The sequence below is a fragment of the Desmodus rotundus genome, chromosome 3 (genome assembly GCF_022682495.2).
Source record: "Desmodus rotundus isolate HL8 chromosome 3, HLdesRot8A.1, whole genome shotgun sequence".
Taxonomy (NCBI): Eukaryota; Metazoa; Chordata; class Mammalia; order Chiroptera; family Phyllostomidae; genus Desmodus; species Desmodus rotundus.
The window spans coordinates 163,307,103-163,322,107 of record NC_071389.1 but is presented as its reverse complement, the minus strand read 5'-3'; the positions used below and the strand labels follow the sequence as shown (position 1 = coordinate 163,322,107).

Below are 15,005 nucleotides of genomic sequence, written 5' to 3'. Positions count from 1 at the left end.
AGAATCTGGGGTGTTTCTAAATGCACTTGCCCAGTCCCTGACCCCAAAGGCTGTAGTTTCATAGATTGGGATGGGGTTCAACATTTTCATTATTACTAGCACTCTAGATATATGTAATACAAATGTGATACACAGACCACACTCTGTAGAGATTCTGCCCTTGATGAAAGCTCTGTACAATGAGAGTTTTTAGATTAGCTACCCTAATTTTTAAATCTTTCTGTATAAACTTAATTACAGAAACAGAAGATCTGTGGGAACTTGACTTTGCAGCATCACATGCTAGAACCTGTTCAGCGCATTCCCCGGTACGAGATGCTCCTTAAGGACTACCTGCGGAAGTTGCCCCCTGATTCTCCTGACTGGAATGATGCTAAAAGTAAGTGCTTTTCCCCTTCTTTTCCATTGTGGGGTAATTCAGTGGCCAGGCAGCCTTGTGATAAAGCAAGATAGGTCTCATAGCCACTTTAGTAAAATATCGGTGACAGAAAAGAACCTCACTGGAAATTGTTATCAGCACCTCAATTAGGCAAGCACTTCAGAGCAACGCAAATCACTTTTCTCCTGCTGGTTTCATGTTAATCATTAACTTTGAAACATAAAACTATAGTCTTAGAGACATCTGGACTAGCAGTACACAGTTACCGTCTCACAGGAAGAATATGCCATTCGGAATTACCAGCGCTGCTGGTTAACTAGATAGGGTGATGCACACCAAGAGAGTTCAGGTGGGATTGTGGAAAAATCACCTAAGCAGAGTTGGCTTAGAAGAGAAAATGGTGTTATTTAGCGTCAGTTAACGTTTTTCCTGGGAAAACTTTATTCTTATTTGGCTAGTTGTCTTTTACTTTACAGACTTGTCATTTATATCATTTAGATGATAAATGAAAGGCTTTTGTTTTTAAGACTCATGAATTTCAATAATAATTTTACTGTCTCATGTACTTTAAAAAAATCTATTAGCTGTGAAGGTAAGAATGAAAGTTAAGAAATAGAAACAGGTCAGTATTCAGTAAGTACTAAAAATACTGGTGTACAATCTTAAAGCATCACCACTTCCCCTAATAACTTCTTGTGTTCTACTGTAAGTGAACCGTGATCAGAGATGAGGAACACAAAACACAGCCTTTGGTCTTGGAGCCTGGGGAGTGTTTCGAACACGGGCTCTCTCTGATTCGGTTTTCCCACCGTCCAAGCGAGTCCGTGACCACAGGAAATTCTCTCCTCCCTTTTCTCTCCCTTTACGTTAGAACTTTCCTGACTTGATTTCTTCCACTTTTTATTCCATCTCCACTGGCCACTCATTTGGCCTGAGTGCTTGGTGTTCGTGGCAGAACTAGTGGTTGGGTCAGAAGTGGGGATCCCCACTGCGGCTCCTCGCACTGGCCCCCCACACCGCATCCCCAGCCTGTCCTGTTTTGTTTCCTTGTACCAAGGACCCTGCAGAGAGCCCACAGAATTGCCCAAGTCAGCAGAGTTCTCCAAAATGTAAGTCCAAGTCTTTGAATGTAGAAGAAGCTGAATTTTTATTTATAGTTTGGAGAACTAGTTTCTTCTATATTCAAAGACTTTGACTTCCTCTAAGGTGCCAATGTCAAAAATGACAAAGTTGGCAACATGATAGTGTACTTTAATACTTTTTCATTTCCCATTGCTACTTACACTGAAATTCTAAGGAGATCATAGAGGGAGACCTAAATGTAGGGAAAGCGACAGAAGTGCATTTTGTTCAGCAGCAGAACAAAGAACAGAGAAAATTTGGTGCACAGGTGATAAGGTGGCTGTAACAGAATTAACCCAACCAGCACTCATAAGATAAAAAAAAAAAAAAGTAAGAGAGTGGTGTTGGGGGGGGGCCTCGGGGCTGGCGCTTGATTTAGGATTGAGAGCATTCCCTGGGTAGGCGGGAGGCCTCAGCTTTCACAGCTTCACCAGCGGTTCCGGACCCCCTACCTCGCTCATTCCAGGAGTCCCCATTCCTGTGTCTTGCCTCCACCCACCCAGCAACAAATCCCTCCATCAGCGTTGACGTTCTCTTTCACCTGGCTGAGGCTAGAGCCGTGGTTGTCTTTTTCCCAAAGAAAGGTGGTTGTGCTTAGTGGTTACATTGCTCATAAGAACGAATAAAATAATACCACTGAAATGTTGTAGGAATTTGGGCCAGAAGTCTTAGGTTCAAATGTGGCCCTTTAATATCCTAGTAGTGTGACTGTATACAAGGCACATCACTCTCCAGTTCTTTCGTCTGACAAATGGAGCTAATGTACTTTCCATTCAGGGCTGTGTAAGAAATAATTGACCTAACATCTATGAAAGCACCTGGCGGAGTGCCTTGTCCCAAGCTAGTGTGCATGGTGTTTGTCGATTTTGAAAGTTTCATTATGGATTAAATAGACCTGTAAGCCTAATCATTGTATATGCCTTTTTATGAGGAAATACCCTTCAAGTTCCAAGTATTGATCTACTTACAAGTGAACTTTTGAAAGTATGCAGTTTATCAGTGGAAATTGTCCCTGCTTTTACTGTGTATCTTTGGTCTCAGATTTCTGCCGCTTTTTTTCTCTTCCCAATTTCTTCTTATTGTAATGAGAAGTGTGTTATTCAGCTATCTAGTGGCATAGTAAGGACAACATATATTTATTTTCTTTTCTTTTCCCCCATTTAGAATCACTGGAAATTATATCTACAGCAGCAAGCCATTCTAATAGTGCAATAAGAAAAATGGTAAGTATGTTTCAGAGGAGACGGTAATCTTCTAGTTAGATAATTGTCAATAATACAGCCTAATATTATCTATAGGTTCGGATCAAAATGAATTGATACAGATTATCCAAAAAAATTGTTTGCACACTATTTGGTGTTTTCTGTAATAATCTTCTCTTCTCCCGGGTTTTAAGTTCCTCATAACTGACACTGTATGGCAAAATTTAGGCTTAGTTATAGTCACTTCTGAGTACTCCATATTTTAGCCAAGGTTGCAGGTTGTGGTATCATTAAAGCCCCCAAGGTGAAACCTCCTTATATTTGATCTTGCCGTATTTTGTTTTAATTTCCTAGGAGAACCTAAAGAAACTCTTAGAGATTTATGAAATGTTGGGAGAAGAAGAAGACATTGTAAATCCTTCAAACGAACTAATAAAAGAAGGACAGATCCTTAAACTAGCTGCTCGGAACACCTCAGCACAAGAACGCTACCTTTTCTTAGTGAGTATTGCAGTGCGAGCAAGTCACATAAGAATAATTTGCTTATGTTGTTATGTATATCCTGGGTAAGTGGGATGCTTTCTGTATAGCTAACCTGGTGTCGTCCCTGCTGTCAACCTTCCACAAAGGGAATGAATGTCCTTAGTACCTGACGCATGTTCTTTCAAGACACAAATCTTTTTTTGAAGTGTTTGTCTATGTATTTGCCGTTGACTTCAGTAACACATACTGAAGACGGTTTAACCTTTCCCTGGAGATGATAGCCGTCACTGTGCGTGCGGACTATGACATGCTTTCTGGAATCCTCCTTTTCTTGTTTCAGATTTTCTCTTTCCTTTCATGCTTACAGGCTAAAAGGTACCATTTCCTGGGTATTAACTGGGTCAACACACTGTTCCTTAACAGCAGTTCTCTTCCTAATCATCTCTAACCACTACTTCTAATCTTTTTAGTATGAAGTATAGAAGCAACATTGGAAAACTTGTGCTCAAAATAACAATGTGTAAAGCACATCAGTTTGCTCCATTGTTCCTTTCCACTGCAGTCAGTCCTTGTCCCTTCCTTCACTTCCTAGAAATGACAATTAGTCTGGGGTTTATCTCAAATGCAAGAGCTCTTCCTGGGGTATCCAGGCTATTTATTTTTAGTCACTGGTAATTCTAGCCTTTTCTTATCCAATGATATAATGAAAATCATACTAATAGCTAACATTGAGTAACAATAAGCCAACATTGAGTAATAGCTCAGTAAATGTTAGCCATTGTTAGGATTATTGATTATAGGCAAAGAAACAGAGAAACATCGGAAAAGAGGCTGCCCGGTGACCAACGCGGGATTACAGTCTCAGGGGGTTGCTCCATCTGACTTGACTGCTGGAAAGCAGTCACCTCACCACGCGAATGTGATCTGTCATCGGGGGCTCAGACGTTTCTGTTGGGGGGTTACAGCCTCCCTTAACAAGAGGATTTGTAAAAACTAATTGTCACGCAGACGAGTGTTCTCATTTTTGAAAAAGAACATATGGTCACCATATGACCCAGCAGTTCTACTCCAAGTTGGTATAACTGAAGAAAATTGGAAACATATATCTATTCAAAACTTGTATGTGAATGTTGATAGCAAAATTATTTGTGTTAGCCAAAAATGGGAAACAACCTACAGGTTCATCAGTTTATGAATGGGTAAACAAATTATGGTATACCCATCCAGGGGAATATGATATGCCAATAAAAAGGAATAAAGTACACTCCCTGCCCCGGTGGCTCAGGTGGTGGGAGTGTTGTCCCTTACACCAGAATTGTTGCCGGTTCCATCCCCAGTCAGGGCACATACCTAGGTTGCAGGTTCAGTCTTCGATCGGGGCATGGACGGGAGGTAACCAATCGATGTCTCTTTCTCTCTCTCTCTAATCAATAAGCATATCCTTGGGTGAGGTGGTTGAGGTGTGTGGGCTCTGGACAGGTAGGTTTCATATGAAAGGTATGCTTGCAGGTGAGTCACTTACTGTCTCTGGGAATTGGGTGACCCTAAGAGGGGCCATCTGTCCAACGTCAGCAAGGTCCCTAAAAAGTCAAAACATCAAAAACACAGATTAAAAAGACATACAGCCTGGCTGGTATGGCTCAGTGGATTGAGTGCTGGCCTGAGAACCAAACAGTCGTTGGTTCGATTCCCAGTCAGGGCACATGTCTCAGTTGCAGGCCAGGTCCCCAGTAGGGGGATCTTGAGAAGCAACCACACATTGATGTTTCTCTCCCTTTCTCCCTCCTTTCCCCTCTCTGTTACCCTGGCTTTAGGTGCTTAGGTCATTTTCTGCCCCCTCTTCCACATTAGTGTTGTAGTTTCTACAGTTGACCCAGTTGGTCAGTTTAATTTCTACTTTGGAGAATCATTCTGGAAGTAGTTTTAGGTTGCATACCTTGATGCAGACCCAAATGAAGCAGCTAGTAGGAGGACAGGTGGCAAGAGCCTTGGGGGAATACAGCAGCAGTAACTTAGGGGCAAGGACCCATCTTGTTCCAGTTATTAGAAGCTATCGAACATCTCATGATGCCATTGCCTGCCGGGAGAATAAAGTCATAGAGCAGGAATTTTAGGAAAGCCACAGTTATCTCTGGCAGACGATCTCAGAAGCATTTCCTGCAGTGTTTACTCTGTTAACGACCCCCTCTAATACTGTGCTTGTCTCAGACTCTCTCCTCCAGCCTGCACACTGTTATTCCCGTAGAGCATCTTGGTTTTTTCATCTGTAGAAACTTCAGAGATACCATTTTTATTTTCCTTTCTCTCTAGAAAGAACATGAGGGCTAGTTTTCTGTTTCCTACACTGGGGATGTTACATTTGTCCGAAAAGCCAAGTTATATTTAGAATCTGATTTTGGCTTTCAAATCTTCATATGTTTGCAAATTTGCTTGCCTCCACACCATTTTTTAAATATATGTCAGTGGCAGGGTATTCTGTTAAGTGAATAACTATACTGGACATCTGAAAGTTAGAAAACCCCCAGCAAATTGTCCTATAGAATGGCCCAAAGAGGTCTTATTCTTGGCCCTTTGGAGTTCTATTCCTTGCTTCCTTGTAGCTTGACAGATTTAGAATTTTTTTCCTTTGAATACAGATCTGGCTCTGGCGATTTCTCCAACAATGTACTTGTACCTTCTAAAACAAACTTCAGTGAGCCATCAAATTGAATTATTTCATTCAAATAAATATATTTTAAGAAACTTCAAATCAGCAATGGAGGAACACTACAGATCAAGAACGGGGCACTTCCCCACACTTTGAATGAAACCAAGACTTGCTTCTAGGTTTTGGCACAGCCCAGCGCTTCCCGCACTTGTGTCGCCAGCCCGGGGTTGCTTTGTCGGTATCTACTTCAGAGCTCTGGGCATGGAATACAATGGAACCTCCTACACGGAAAAGGAAAGTTGATCTGCCAGGAGTGGCAGTAGCTCTAACTTCCTTTTTTAGTACCAGAGGAAACCCAGCGAGGTGACGGTGGCTTTTGCCACAAGAACAAAGTTCACAGAGGGCGTAGGGCTAGCTACCTAATTCCTTTATGTATATGCCATCTACTTCTGTGTACGCAATATTTTATATCCTTCAAGAGCTCTCACCTTCGCCTGCAGGAAGAAGAAAAGGGGTATTTATTGACTAACGTTAGATTTTGACCTATATGTTAAAAGGTAATTATATAGTTAGTGACAATTTGGAATGTGAAGTTTCACTTAGGAAGAAGATAATAGGGGAAAGGTAACCTGAAAGCATGAAAGGGAAAGAGAAATGTATCATTTATTATAAGATTGTCTGTCGTCTTGTATGAGCATAACTACAAAAAGTAAGTACTGCCCTAGCTGGTGTGGCTCTGTTGGAGCATCGCCCCTTAACCAAAAGTTTACCAGTTTGATTCCCGGTTAAGGCATGTGCCTAGGTTGTGTGTTCAGTCCTTGGTCTGGGAGCATACAAGAGGCAACCAATCTAATGTTACTCTGTTACATTGGTGTCTCTCTCTCCCTCCCTCTCTCTCTCTCTCTCCCTCCCCCACACACGCTTCCCTCCCTCTCTAAAAGCAATGAAAAAATGTCCTTGGGTGAGGATTAAAAAAAAAATGCTAAGAACTTCCATATTCACTTGTGTTTCCATAAAATAACAAGACTTTGCTTAACTTTATAAAGTGAACTTGAGTACAAATGTCAAATAACTCAGAAATTTTATGCCAAAACATCTCATTTGCCACTCAGTTTGCAGGAAAAATTGGTGGTGGTTGCGATCTTTTGAGTGTGAGCCCTGTCCCCTTTGGTGGTAGCTTGGCAGCTGGTCCCGCACCACTCACAGCCTTGACCGCATCCCTGCCCGAGAAGGCCTCGGTAGACGAGAGGAAGCGATGTTAACATGAACAGGTAGCAGGCAGGCTGTTGCCTTCGTCGGGCCGGGATGGTGCTGAGAACCTTTCAGTGCACTTTCCAATCTGCAAGTCCTAACTACTACGGTTCTGAGGCTCTGATTGCCGTAGTTCGAATACAGCAGACATGATAAAGGCGTAGGTTATTAGTGTTTGTTTCTAGAAATGTGAATGTGAAATGTGCTGTTAAGATATATCTCATAAAATGTACTTGTGTCCTTTTATTTCTACATTATCCACTTGTGGAAATGAAATTTCTGACACTGGTTACAGGAAGTTGCAAAACAAGGTATGAGGAACAAGTGGTGAGAAATTTGCTTTCAGAATGAGTACAGTACACGATATCACGAAAATACGTTGACATGTCTTTAAATATCCATCACCATTTCTTGTCTTTATGGCCGTGTGGAGCCAAACAGAGGACCTGGCAGAACAAGACATGTTTCCTCAGTTAATTCCGTCAACAACCTCTAACTGTTATGGATAATGATCCTGAGACATGTGAGGTTACATTGTGACTAGGGGCTAAGTCCCCAGTTGCTCTGGTCTTTGAAAAATATATGTGACCCTAGAAATAATAAATATGAAGGAGGAATGTAGGTATGGACCTTCTTTAGGAATCTGCCTATGAATTAACCGAAATATTTAGACTCTTTCATCCTGTTTGCATGTTTTAGTACATCAAAGGGAATTAGCTGCCCTCCCAAAATTATTGCTCGGGCCTGATAAGCAGGAGCTGTTCATTGTTGCCTAGGAATGAGGCATGACACAAAATTTGATTCATGCCTCATGAATAAAGTTTTTCATTTTAACAGTAAATCTTACAAAGCTCTGGCTGGGTAGCTAAGTTCGTTGGAGCATTGTCCTTATGTGCCAAGGTTGTGGGTTCAATTCCCAGTCAAGGCATATACAGGAATCAACCAAGGAATATATATAGTAAGTGGGGCAACAATCCAGTGTGTCTCTCTTCCCTTCTCTCTCTCTCTCTAAAACCAATAAATAAATTTTTTAAAGGAGATCTTATAAAAACTATCTTTAAAGACATTTTGCTAAAATAGATGATTTTTCTGTTCATTTATATAGGACGAATCCTTAAGCATGATATGGGTCAATGTAAAACAGTGAGTTAGTTTTTTACAGAGTTAATATGCCGACCCCACATGTTTGAATAAAATGTAAACTAATAATTTTGGCTATATATTAAGTTAACATTAAACACACTGATAAAAATAATTGCTAAATATTACTCTTTCCCCCTGACAGCTGTTACAGAGTTGCTATCTCTAAGCCACAACGATGAGAAATTTTGTTGTTTAAGTACTTCAGACTTATGGGTTGAGAATTTCAGTTGCTGGTATGTGGAAGGTTCTTAATAAATTATTGCTGAGTTTAATTGAATTTAATTTCTTTAATAGTATAAAATGAGGATTGGTTTATTTAAATATCAATAAAATATTTATGAACCAACAAAGGAAGTGTATGCTATGAGTTTTAAAATATGATAATTTGGTACAAGCATAAAATCTCAATGTAGTCTTTAAATAATTTTGCTGATACAGAAAGTATGATACTCCTTGGGAAGTCCTTGGAATACTGTCTAAGGCTCCTTTCAGCGCCGGCCACTTTCTTCTTTGTTTTCCTGTCTATTATTGATATGCGTTCTGCCTCTTTGCAGTTCAACAACATGTTGCTGTACTGTGTGCCAAGATTCAGCTTGGTGGGCTCTAAATTCACAGTCCGAACCAGGGTTGGCATAGATGGAATGCAAATTGTAGAGACTCACAATGAGGAATACCCGCACACTTTCCAGGTATCTGGGAAAGAGAGGACGCTGGAATTGCAAGCCAGGTAAGAAAACCATTTCTATCACTCAGCTTTCAAAAGCAGCAGAATCAATTGTAGAATACAATAATTCTGAGGATCTTTAGCAAGTGAATGATACAGACAGACCTCTGCAGCTCTGCTTCGACGTAAGCGGAGAGATGGAAGCTCTTAAAAAGCAGGAATGCTGTCTTCCCTTTTGATTTCTCTACAGTGCCTAGGATAGTTGTTTTCCGAAGTAAGCATTCAATAAACTATATTTACTCTTTAGATATACAAGGTGCTCAGAGTATGAAGTTGCATTTAAGCCAGTTTTGAGTCTTTGTACGAAAAGGTTCTCCTCTAACCCTTTTCCCCTCCATCCTTCCTTTGGTCCTCAAGTGTTTATTGATGCTTATCATTCGATGCCAAAATGAAGTCTAACGCTCAGTCCTTCAGAGGCTCTGCATTCATGGGACTTAATGACACTTTGATGGGGAGAATGTTCGGAGGAGGCAGGTGGAAAAGCTAATGATCCTCTTGCCATTATTGGAGGATACACCAAGGAGGCCACTTGGGCCTCCAGCAAGTAGGACTTCTTATATGCTTCATTGAGTGGGAGAGAAAGGGCTGGAGTTCCAGCACCGACCCCCTAGCATAATCATGTCTGGAAAGATACAAAACATGACAGCCACTGCAGTGGGTCGGAGCCACCTCTTGTGTGAGCCCCTGCAGGACAGATTGCTGTCGGGCTTCGAAATATCTGCTTTAGTAAGACTGTTAGCCGTTTATCCTATGAAGGCCTGGCACGGTGAGAACTGGGACACTCCTGAAAGTCACGGATCAGAGCATTAACTGCCACTCCCAGCCCTCATTGTTCTGATACCCTGGAATCTGTGGAGAGTCAGAGAGCCCTTCTGTTCCTTTGCACCAATAGCTTGTGGTTCTGGCTGCTCAGGTGAATTCATCCTGGATATTTGCACTTAGAAATTGCGTAAGACCTTCAGGCTGTCACAAGAGAATAAGTCATTTTGGCAGGAATTTGTGCCCTGGAAGTCAGGAACTGGTGAGATCACAGCTGTGACAGATGTAGCAGGCTGCAGGGGACTGATGTAAGCATTCGAAGGTGGTGTCTCGAGCCTGAGTTAAAATGCTGGAGGGCTTGGCTTTGAATATCACGGTTTTTCTACCTTATCGTGGTGGGGTTTGGGCCCCAGCCAAGAGAAGAATGTATTTTGTTGACTCACTGAGTGATCGGACCTGGCAGCAAGGAAGACTACGCTATAGTTGTCATCGTTACAGGTCTTTTTTTTTTTTTTAACTTTTAAAATCCTTATTTAGTCTATTATAGTTGTTCCAATTTTTCCCCCTTTGCCCTCCCCCACCCAGCTCACCCCCTCTCCTGCAGTCCATCCCCACACAGTTGTCCATGTCCGTGAGTCATTCATACATGTTCTTTGACTAAACCTTTCCCCTTCTTTCCACCATTCCCTCCTCCCCCTCCCCTCTGGCAGCTGTCAGTCTGTTCCATGTTTCCATGTCTCTGGTTCTGTTTTGTTTATTCGATTCCTCTCTTAAGTGAGATCATATGGTATTCATCTCTCACCGGCTGGCTTATTTCACTTAGCATAATAGTCTCCAGTTCTCTTCATGCTATTGTAAAACATAGGAATTCCTACTTGTTTCTTCTGCTGCATAGTATTCCACTGTGTAAATCTACCCCAGTTTTTTAATCGATTCATCTATTGATGGGCACTTAGGCTGTTTCTAGCATTTGGTTGTTGTAAATAGTGCTGCTATGAACATAGAGGTGTGTAAGTTATTTTGATTAGGTGTTTCAGGATTCTTAGGGTATATTCCCTGCAATGGAATCACTGGGTCAAAAGGCAGTTTCATTTTTAATTTTTTGAGGAAATTCCATACTGTTTTCCACAGTGGCTGCACCAGTCTGCATTCCCACCAACAGTGTACTAGAGTTCCCTTTTCTCCACATCCTCTCCAGCACTTGCTGTTTGTTGATTTTGATGATAGCCAGTCTGACTGGTGTGAGGTGTTATCTCATTGTGGTTTTAATTTGCATTTCTCTGATGGCTAGTGATGTGGAGCATTTTTTCATATATCTCTGGGCCCTCTGTATGTCCTCCTTGAAGTGTCTGTTCAGGTCCTTTGCTCATTTTTTAACCGGATTGTTTGTCTTCCTGGAGTGGAGTCATGTGAGTTCTTTGTATATTTTGGAGATGAAACCCTTGTCCATTGTATCATTGACAAATATGTTCTCCCACATGGTTCCCTTTCCATTTTGATCATGGTTTCTTTAGCCATGCAGAAGCTTTTTAATTTGATGTAGTCCCATTTGTTTATTTTTCCTTTATTTCTTTTGCCCTAGGAGATAGATTGCAAAAACATTGCTACATGGGATATCTGAAATTTTTATTGTTGTTGCTATAGTAATGGGATTTTTTTCTTAGCTTCCCCTTCTGGTAGTTCCTGGTTGGTGTACAAAAATGCCATCAATTCTGAATGTTTACTTTGTATGTCACTTCTTTGCTGAAATCACCTATTAGGTTGGGTAGTTTTTTTGGTGGAGTCTATAGGGTTTTCTATGCACACTATCATGTGATCTGCAAATAATGACAGTTTTACTTCCTCCTTTCCATTTTGGATGCCTTTTATTTCTTCTTTTTGTCTGGTTACTATGGCCGGGACATCCAGTACTATGGTGAATAAGAGAGGTGAAAGTGGACTCTCTCATCTTGTTCCTGATCTCCAGGGAAACGCTTTTATTTTTTGCCCATTGAGTATGACGTTGGCAATAGGTTTCTCATATATGGCCTTTATTGTATTGAGCTGTGCTCCGTCTGTTCCCACTTTGCTAAACGTTTTTATTATAAATAGATGCTGGATTTTATCAAATGCTTTTTCAGGATCTATTGATATGATTATGTGATTTTTGTCTTTCATTTGGTTTATGTAATGTCACATTTGTTGATTTGCAAATATTGTATCATCCTTGCATCCCTAGAGTAAATCCCATGTGATAATAGTATATGATTTTTTAATGCATTGTTGGATCCAGTTTGCTAGTATTTTGTTGAGCATTTTAGCATCTATGTTCATCAGAAATATTGGCCTGTAACTTTCTTTCATTGTTGTGTCTTTACCTGGTTTTGGGATTAGGATAATATTGACCTTGTAAAAAAGAGTTTGGGAGCCTTCCCTCTAGTTGAATTTTTTTGGAATAATTTGAGATGGATAGGTGTTAATTTTTCTTTGAATATTTAGTAAAATTCACCCGTGGAGCCATCCAGTCCAGGGCTTTTGTGTGCCAGTAGTTTTTTGATTATTGCTTCGAGTTTGCTAGTTGTTGTTGGTCCATTCAGGTTTTCCGCTTCTTCTTGACTGAATTTTGGAAGATTGTATGTTTCTAGAAACTTATCCATTTCACCCATGTTGCCCAATTTCTTGGCATATAGTTAGTTGTTCATAGTAATTTATTTTTTATTTTAATATTTATTTATTTATTTGTTTGTTTGTTTGTTTGTTTGTTTATTTTTAGAGAGGGGGGAAGGGAGGGACAAAGAGAACAAAGAAACATTGATATGCTAGAGAAACATCTCAATCAGTAGCCTCTCACATGACCCCAGCTGGGGACCTGGACCACAACCCAGGCATCTACCCTGACGGGGAATTGAACCAGCGACCTTTCAGTTCACAGGCTGGTGCTCAATTCACTAAGCCAAACCAGCTAGGATGTTTCTTACAATCCTTTGTGTTTTTCGTTTATTTTTTTTAAAATTTATTTTTATTCAGTTACAATTGTCTGCATTTGTGGTATGAGTTGTTACTTCTCTTTCATTTCTGATTTTATTTATTTGGGTCCTCTTTCTTTTTCTTGGGGAAGTCTGGCTAACAGTTTGTTAATTTTGTTTATCTTTTCAAAGAATCAGCTCCTGGATTCACTGATCTTTTGAATTGTTATTTTAGTCTCTGTCATTTAATTCTGCTCCGATCCTGATTAGTTCTTTGCTTCTGCTTGCTCCGGGCTTTGTTTCTTGTTGCCCCTCTAGTCCTTTTAGATGTAGAGTCGGGTGGTTTATGTGAGATTTTTCTATGATCGTTAGAGAAGTCTCCGTTGCAGGAGAGTGACGGTGCTGCTGGCTCTGCAACACCAGCATGCTTTCAAATCTGCACACCCGAGAGGTGCGTCTGAAGAGCAGAAGATGCTCAAGATTTCTTGGGTTGCCCAAGTGGGGACTCCAGCCCCCCTATATCAGGTTGGGCTGTTTTCTCTTTAGGATGGGGCTGATTCATGAAGAATTTTCTGAAGTACAAGTAGTCATCACTTTGTAGAGTTCCAATATGCAGTATTGGATATATTCCAGTTAATATGGAAACATGGTCGTTTTCCTTAAATGTTTTATTCCCCTGATATCATTGCTCTAGTTATTTATATATGATAATATGGTAAACCGAAGATTGAAATAAAGGGATTACCCCCCAGCCCAGCCAACCTAGGGGTCCACGGAGGAGGGCCCAAAGGGATATCATTGCTGGTGGCCAGGCGTCCCACGGTTTAGCTCCTGGACCCTTCTCCAGTGCAGCCATGTCACTAAGTCTCCCACTCAGGACTCAGGGCACAACCTCGATGTCCCTACAGGGAACGCAGGTGCAAGGGCGGTGGAGGGGGGCAAGGGGCTGGGCCGTCAGTGGGAGCACGAGGCTGGCAAAGCAGCCTGTGGGGGGTGGGTCCCCAGCCTCCTGCTCACCCAGGGATCCATTCATGTGGTGAGGGGCCAGCGCACTCATGGCTGCCACAGGGCCCTCGGAACTGCGGACAGTCGGTGGGGTGCGACTGGGGTGTACAATGACTCTTAAGAATGGAGACATTCAGAATGTCAGAATGTTAGTGGGATTACGTGGAAACCAAAACTGAGTATGTATTTGGAGGTATTCCAAGATTATTCACTTCTGAAGCCACCTGAGAAAAAAAAGAGTTCTGCTTTTCTTGCTGAATGAGTCAGCCTCAAGACTGACCTCTTACACTTTGTGCAATCTTCCATGTTCAAAAGAATATAAAGCCCTGGCTGGTGTGGCTCAATGGATTGAGAGCTGGATTGCGAAGCAAAAGGTCGCAGGTTCGATTCCCAGTCAGGGCACATGCCTGGGTTACAGGCCATGTCCCCAGTCTGGGGACTGCGAGGAGCAACCACACATTGATGTTTCTCTCCTTCTCTCTCTCCCTTCCCCTCTCTCTAAAAATAAATAAAATATTTTTTTAAAAGAATGTAAAGTATTCCTGTTTTCTATAGTTTTATTCAGTGGCTTTTGATTGCTACAAGCATATAAAAATATAAAAATATACTGATAAGTAAATTCAACAAAAGAGTAAGTCAAAACCATTGAACACTTCAAGTTTCTTTGACTTTTGAAGAGCAGTGAGCCTCAAGTACACTTTCAGGGCAGTAGAGCTGATTTTGTGGGGGCAGGGCACAGCATCAGGGGGAAATCTTTTTTTTTTTTTTGAGGGGAGAGATGGAAGCCCCACCACCCTGCCCCAAGGATCTGCAGGTGAACAATAAGCAGAATCTTTGATCTGACAGGCACGGGTTCCAGCAGCGTTCCTGGTCCATTGGGTGCTCAATACTAAACTTACTAGGAAGATGGACAGTATCACCGGAGCAAATCTCCTGCCAGACTCATACACACGTGATCCCTGTGGGGTCAAGGCATGTGACATGCAGCCTGGAACTCAAACCTAGCCCCAGCCCACCAAACACACGCAGGCAGAACCTGCTCTTTGACAGTCTTCAGAATCCCTCAGTTTTGAGATCTTAGTCCAGAATCTGCTAAAGGGGATTTTTCTCATACAGTATGTGCACCAGCTATATAAGCTACCTGTAAGGGAGATGAAATAAAGAAAATTTGCCTCCACAGGCAAACAGGGGACTTGACTATAGTCAAGGAAATTTTTTTCCAACAGAAAATTATTAAATACCAGGGTCCATTAATCTGTGAAACTTCCTACAGGCATTTAAAACTTTTGTTTTGTGCCCTGGCTGGTGAGGCTCAGTGTATTGAGTGCTGGCCTGTGAATCAAAG

The 15,005-nt window shown here is 41.5% G+C and overlaps 1 protein-coding gene across 2 annotated transcripts in view; it reads left to right on the top strand.

Moving 5' to 3' along the window:
* Positions 1-15,005, top strand: part of FGD4 (FYVE, RhoGEF and PH domain containing 4) — a 201,020-nt gene that overhangs the window by 170,639 nt on the left and 15,376 nt on the right. For both annotated transcript variants that reach the window (XM_045184329.2, XM_024575654.3), the window contains exons 8-11: positions 241-379; positions 2,666-2,724; positions 3,058-3,204; positions 8,782-8,954. In XM_045184329.2, coding sequence (XP_045040264.2) covers positions 241-379; positions 2,666-2,724; positions 3,058-3,204; positions 8,782-8,954 — 518 coding nt within the window. The remainder of the gene's footprint in view (positions 1-240; positions 380-2,665; positions 2,725-3,057; positions 3,205-8,781; positions 8,955-15,005) is intronic.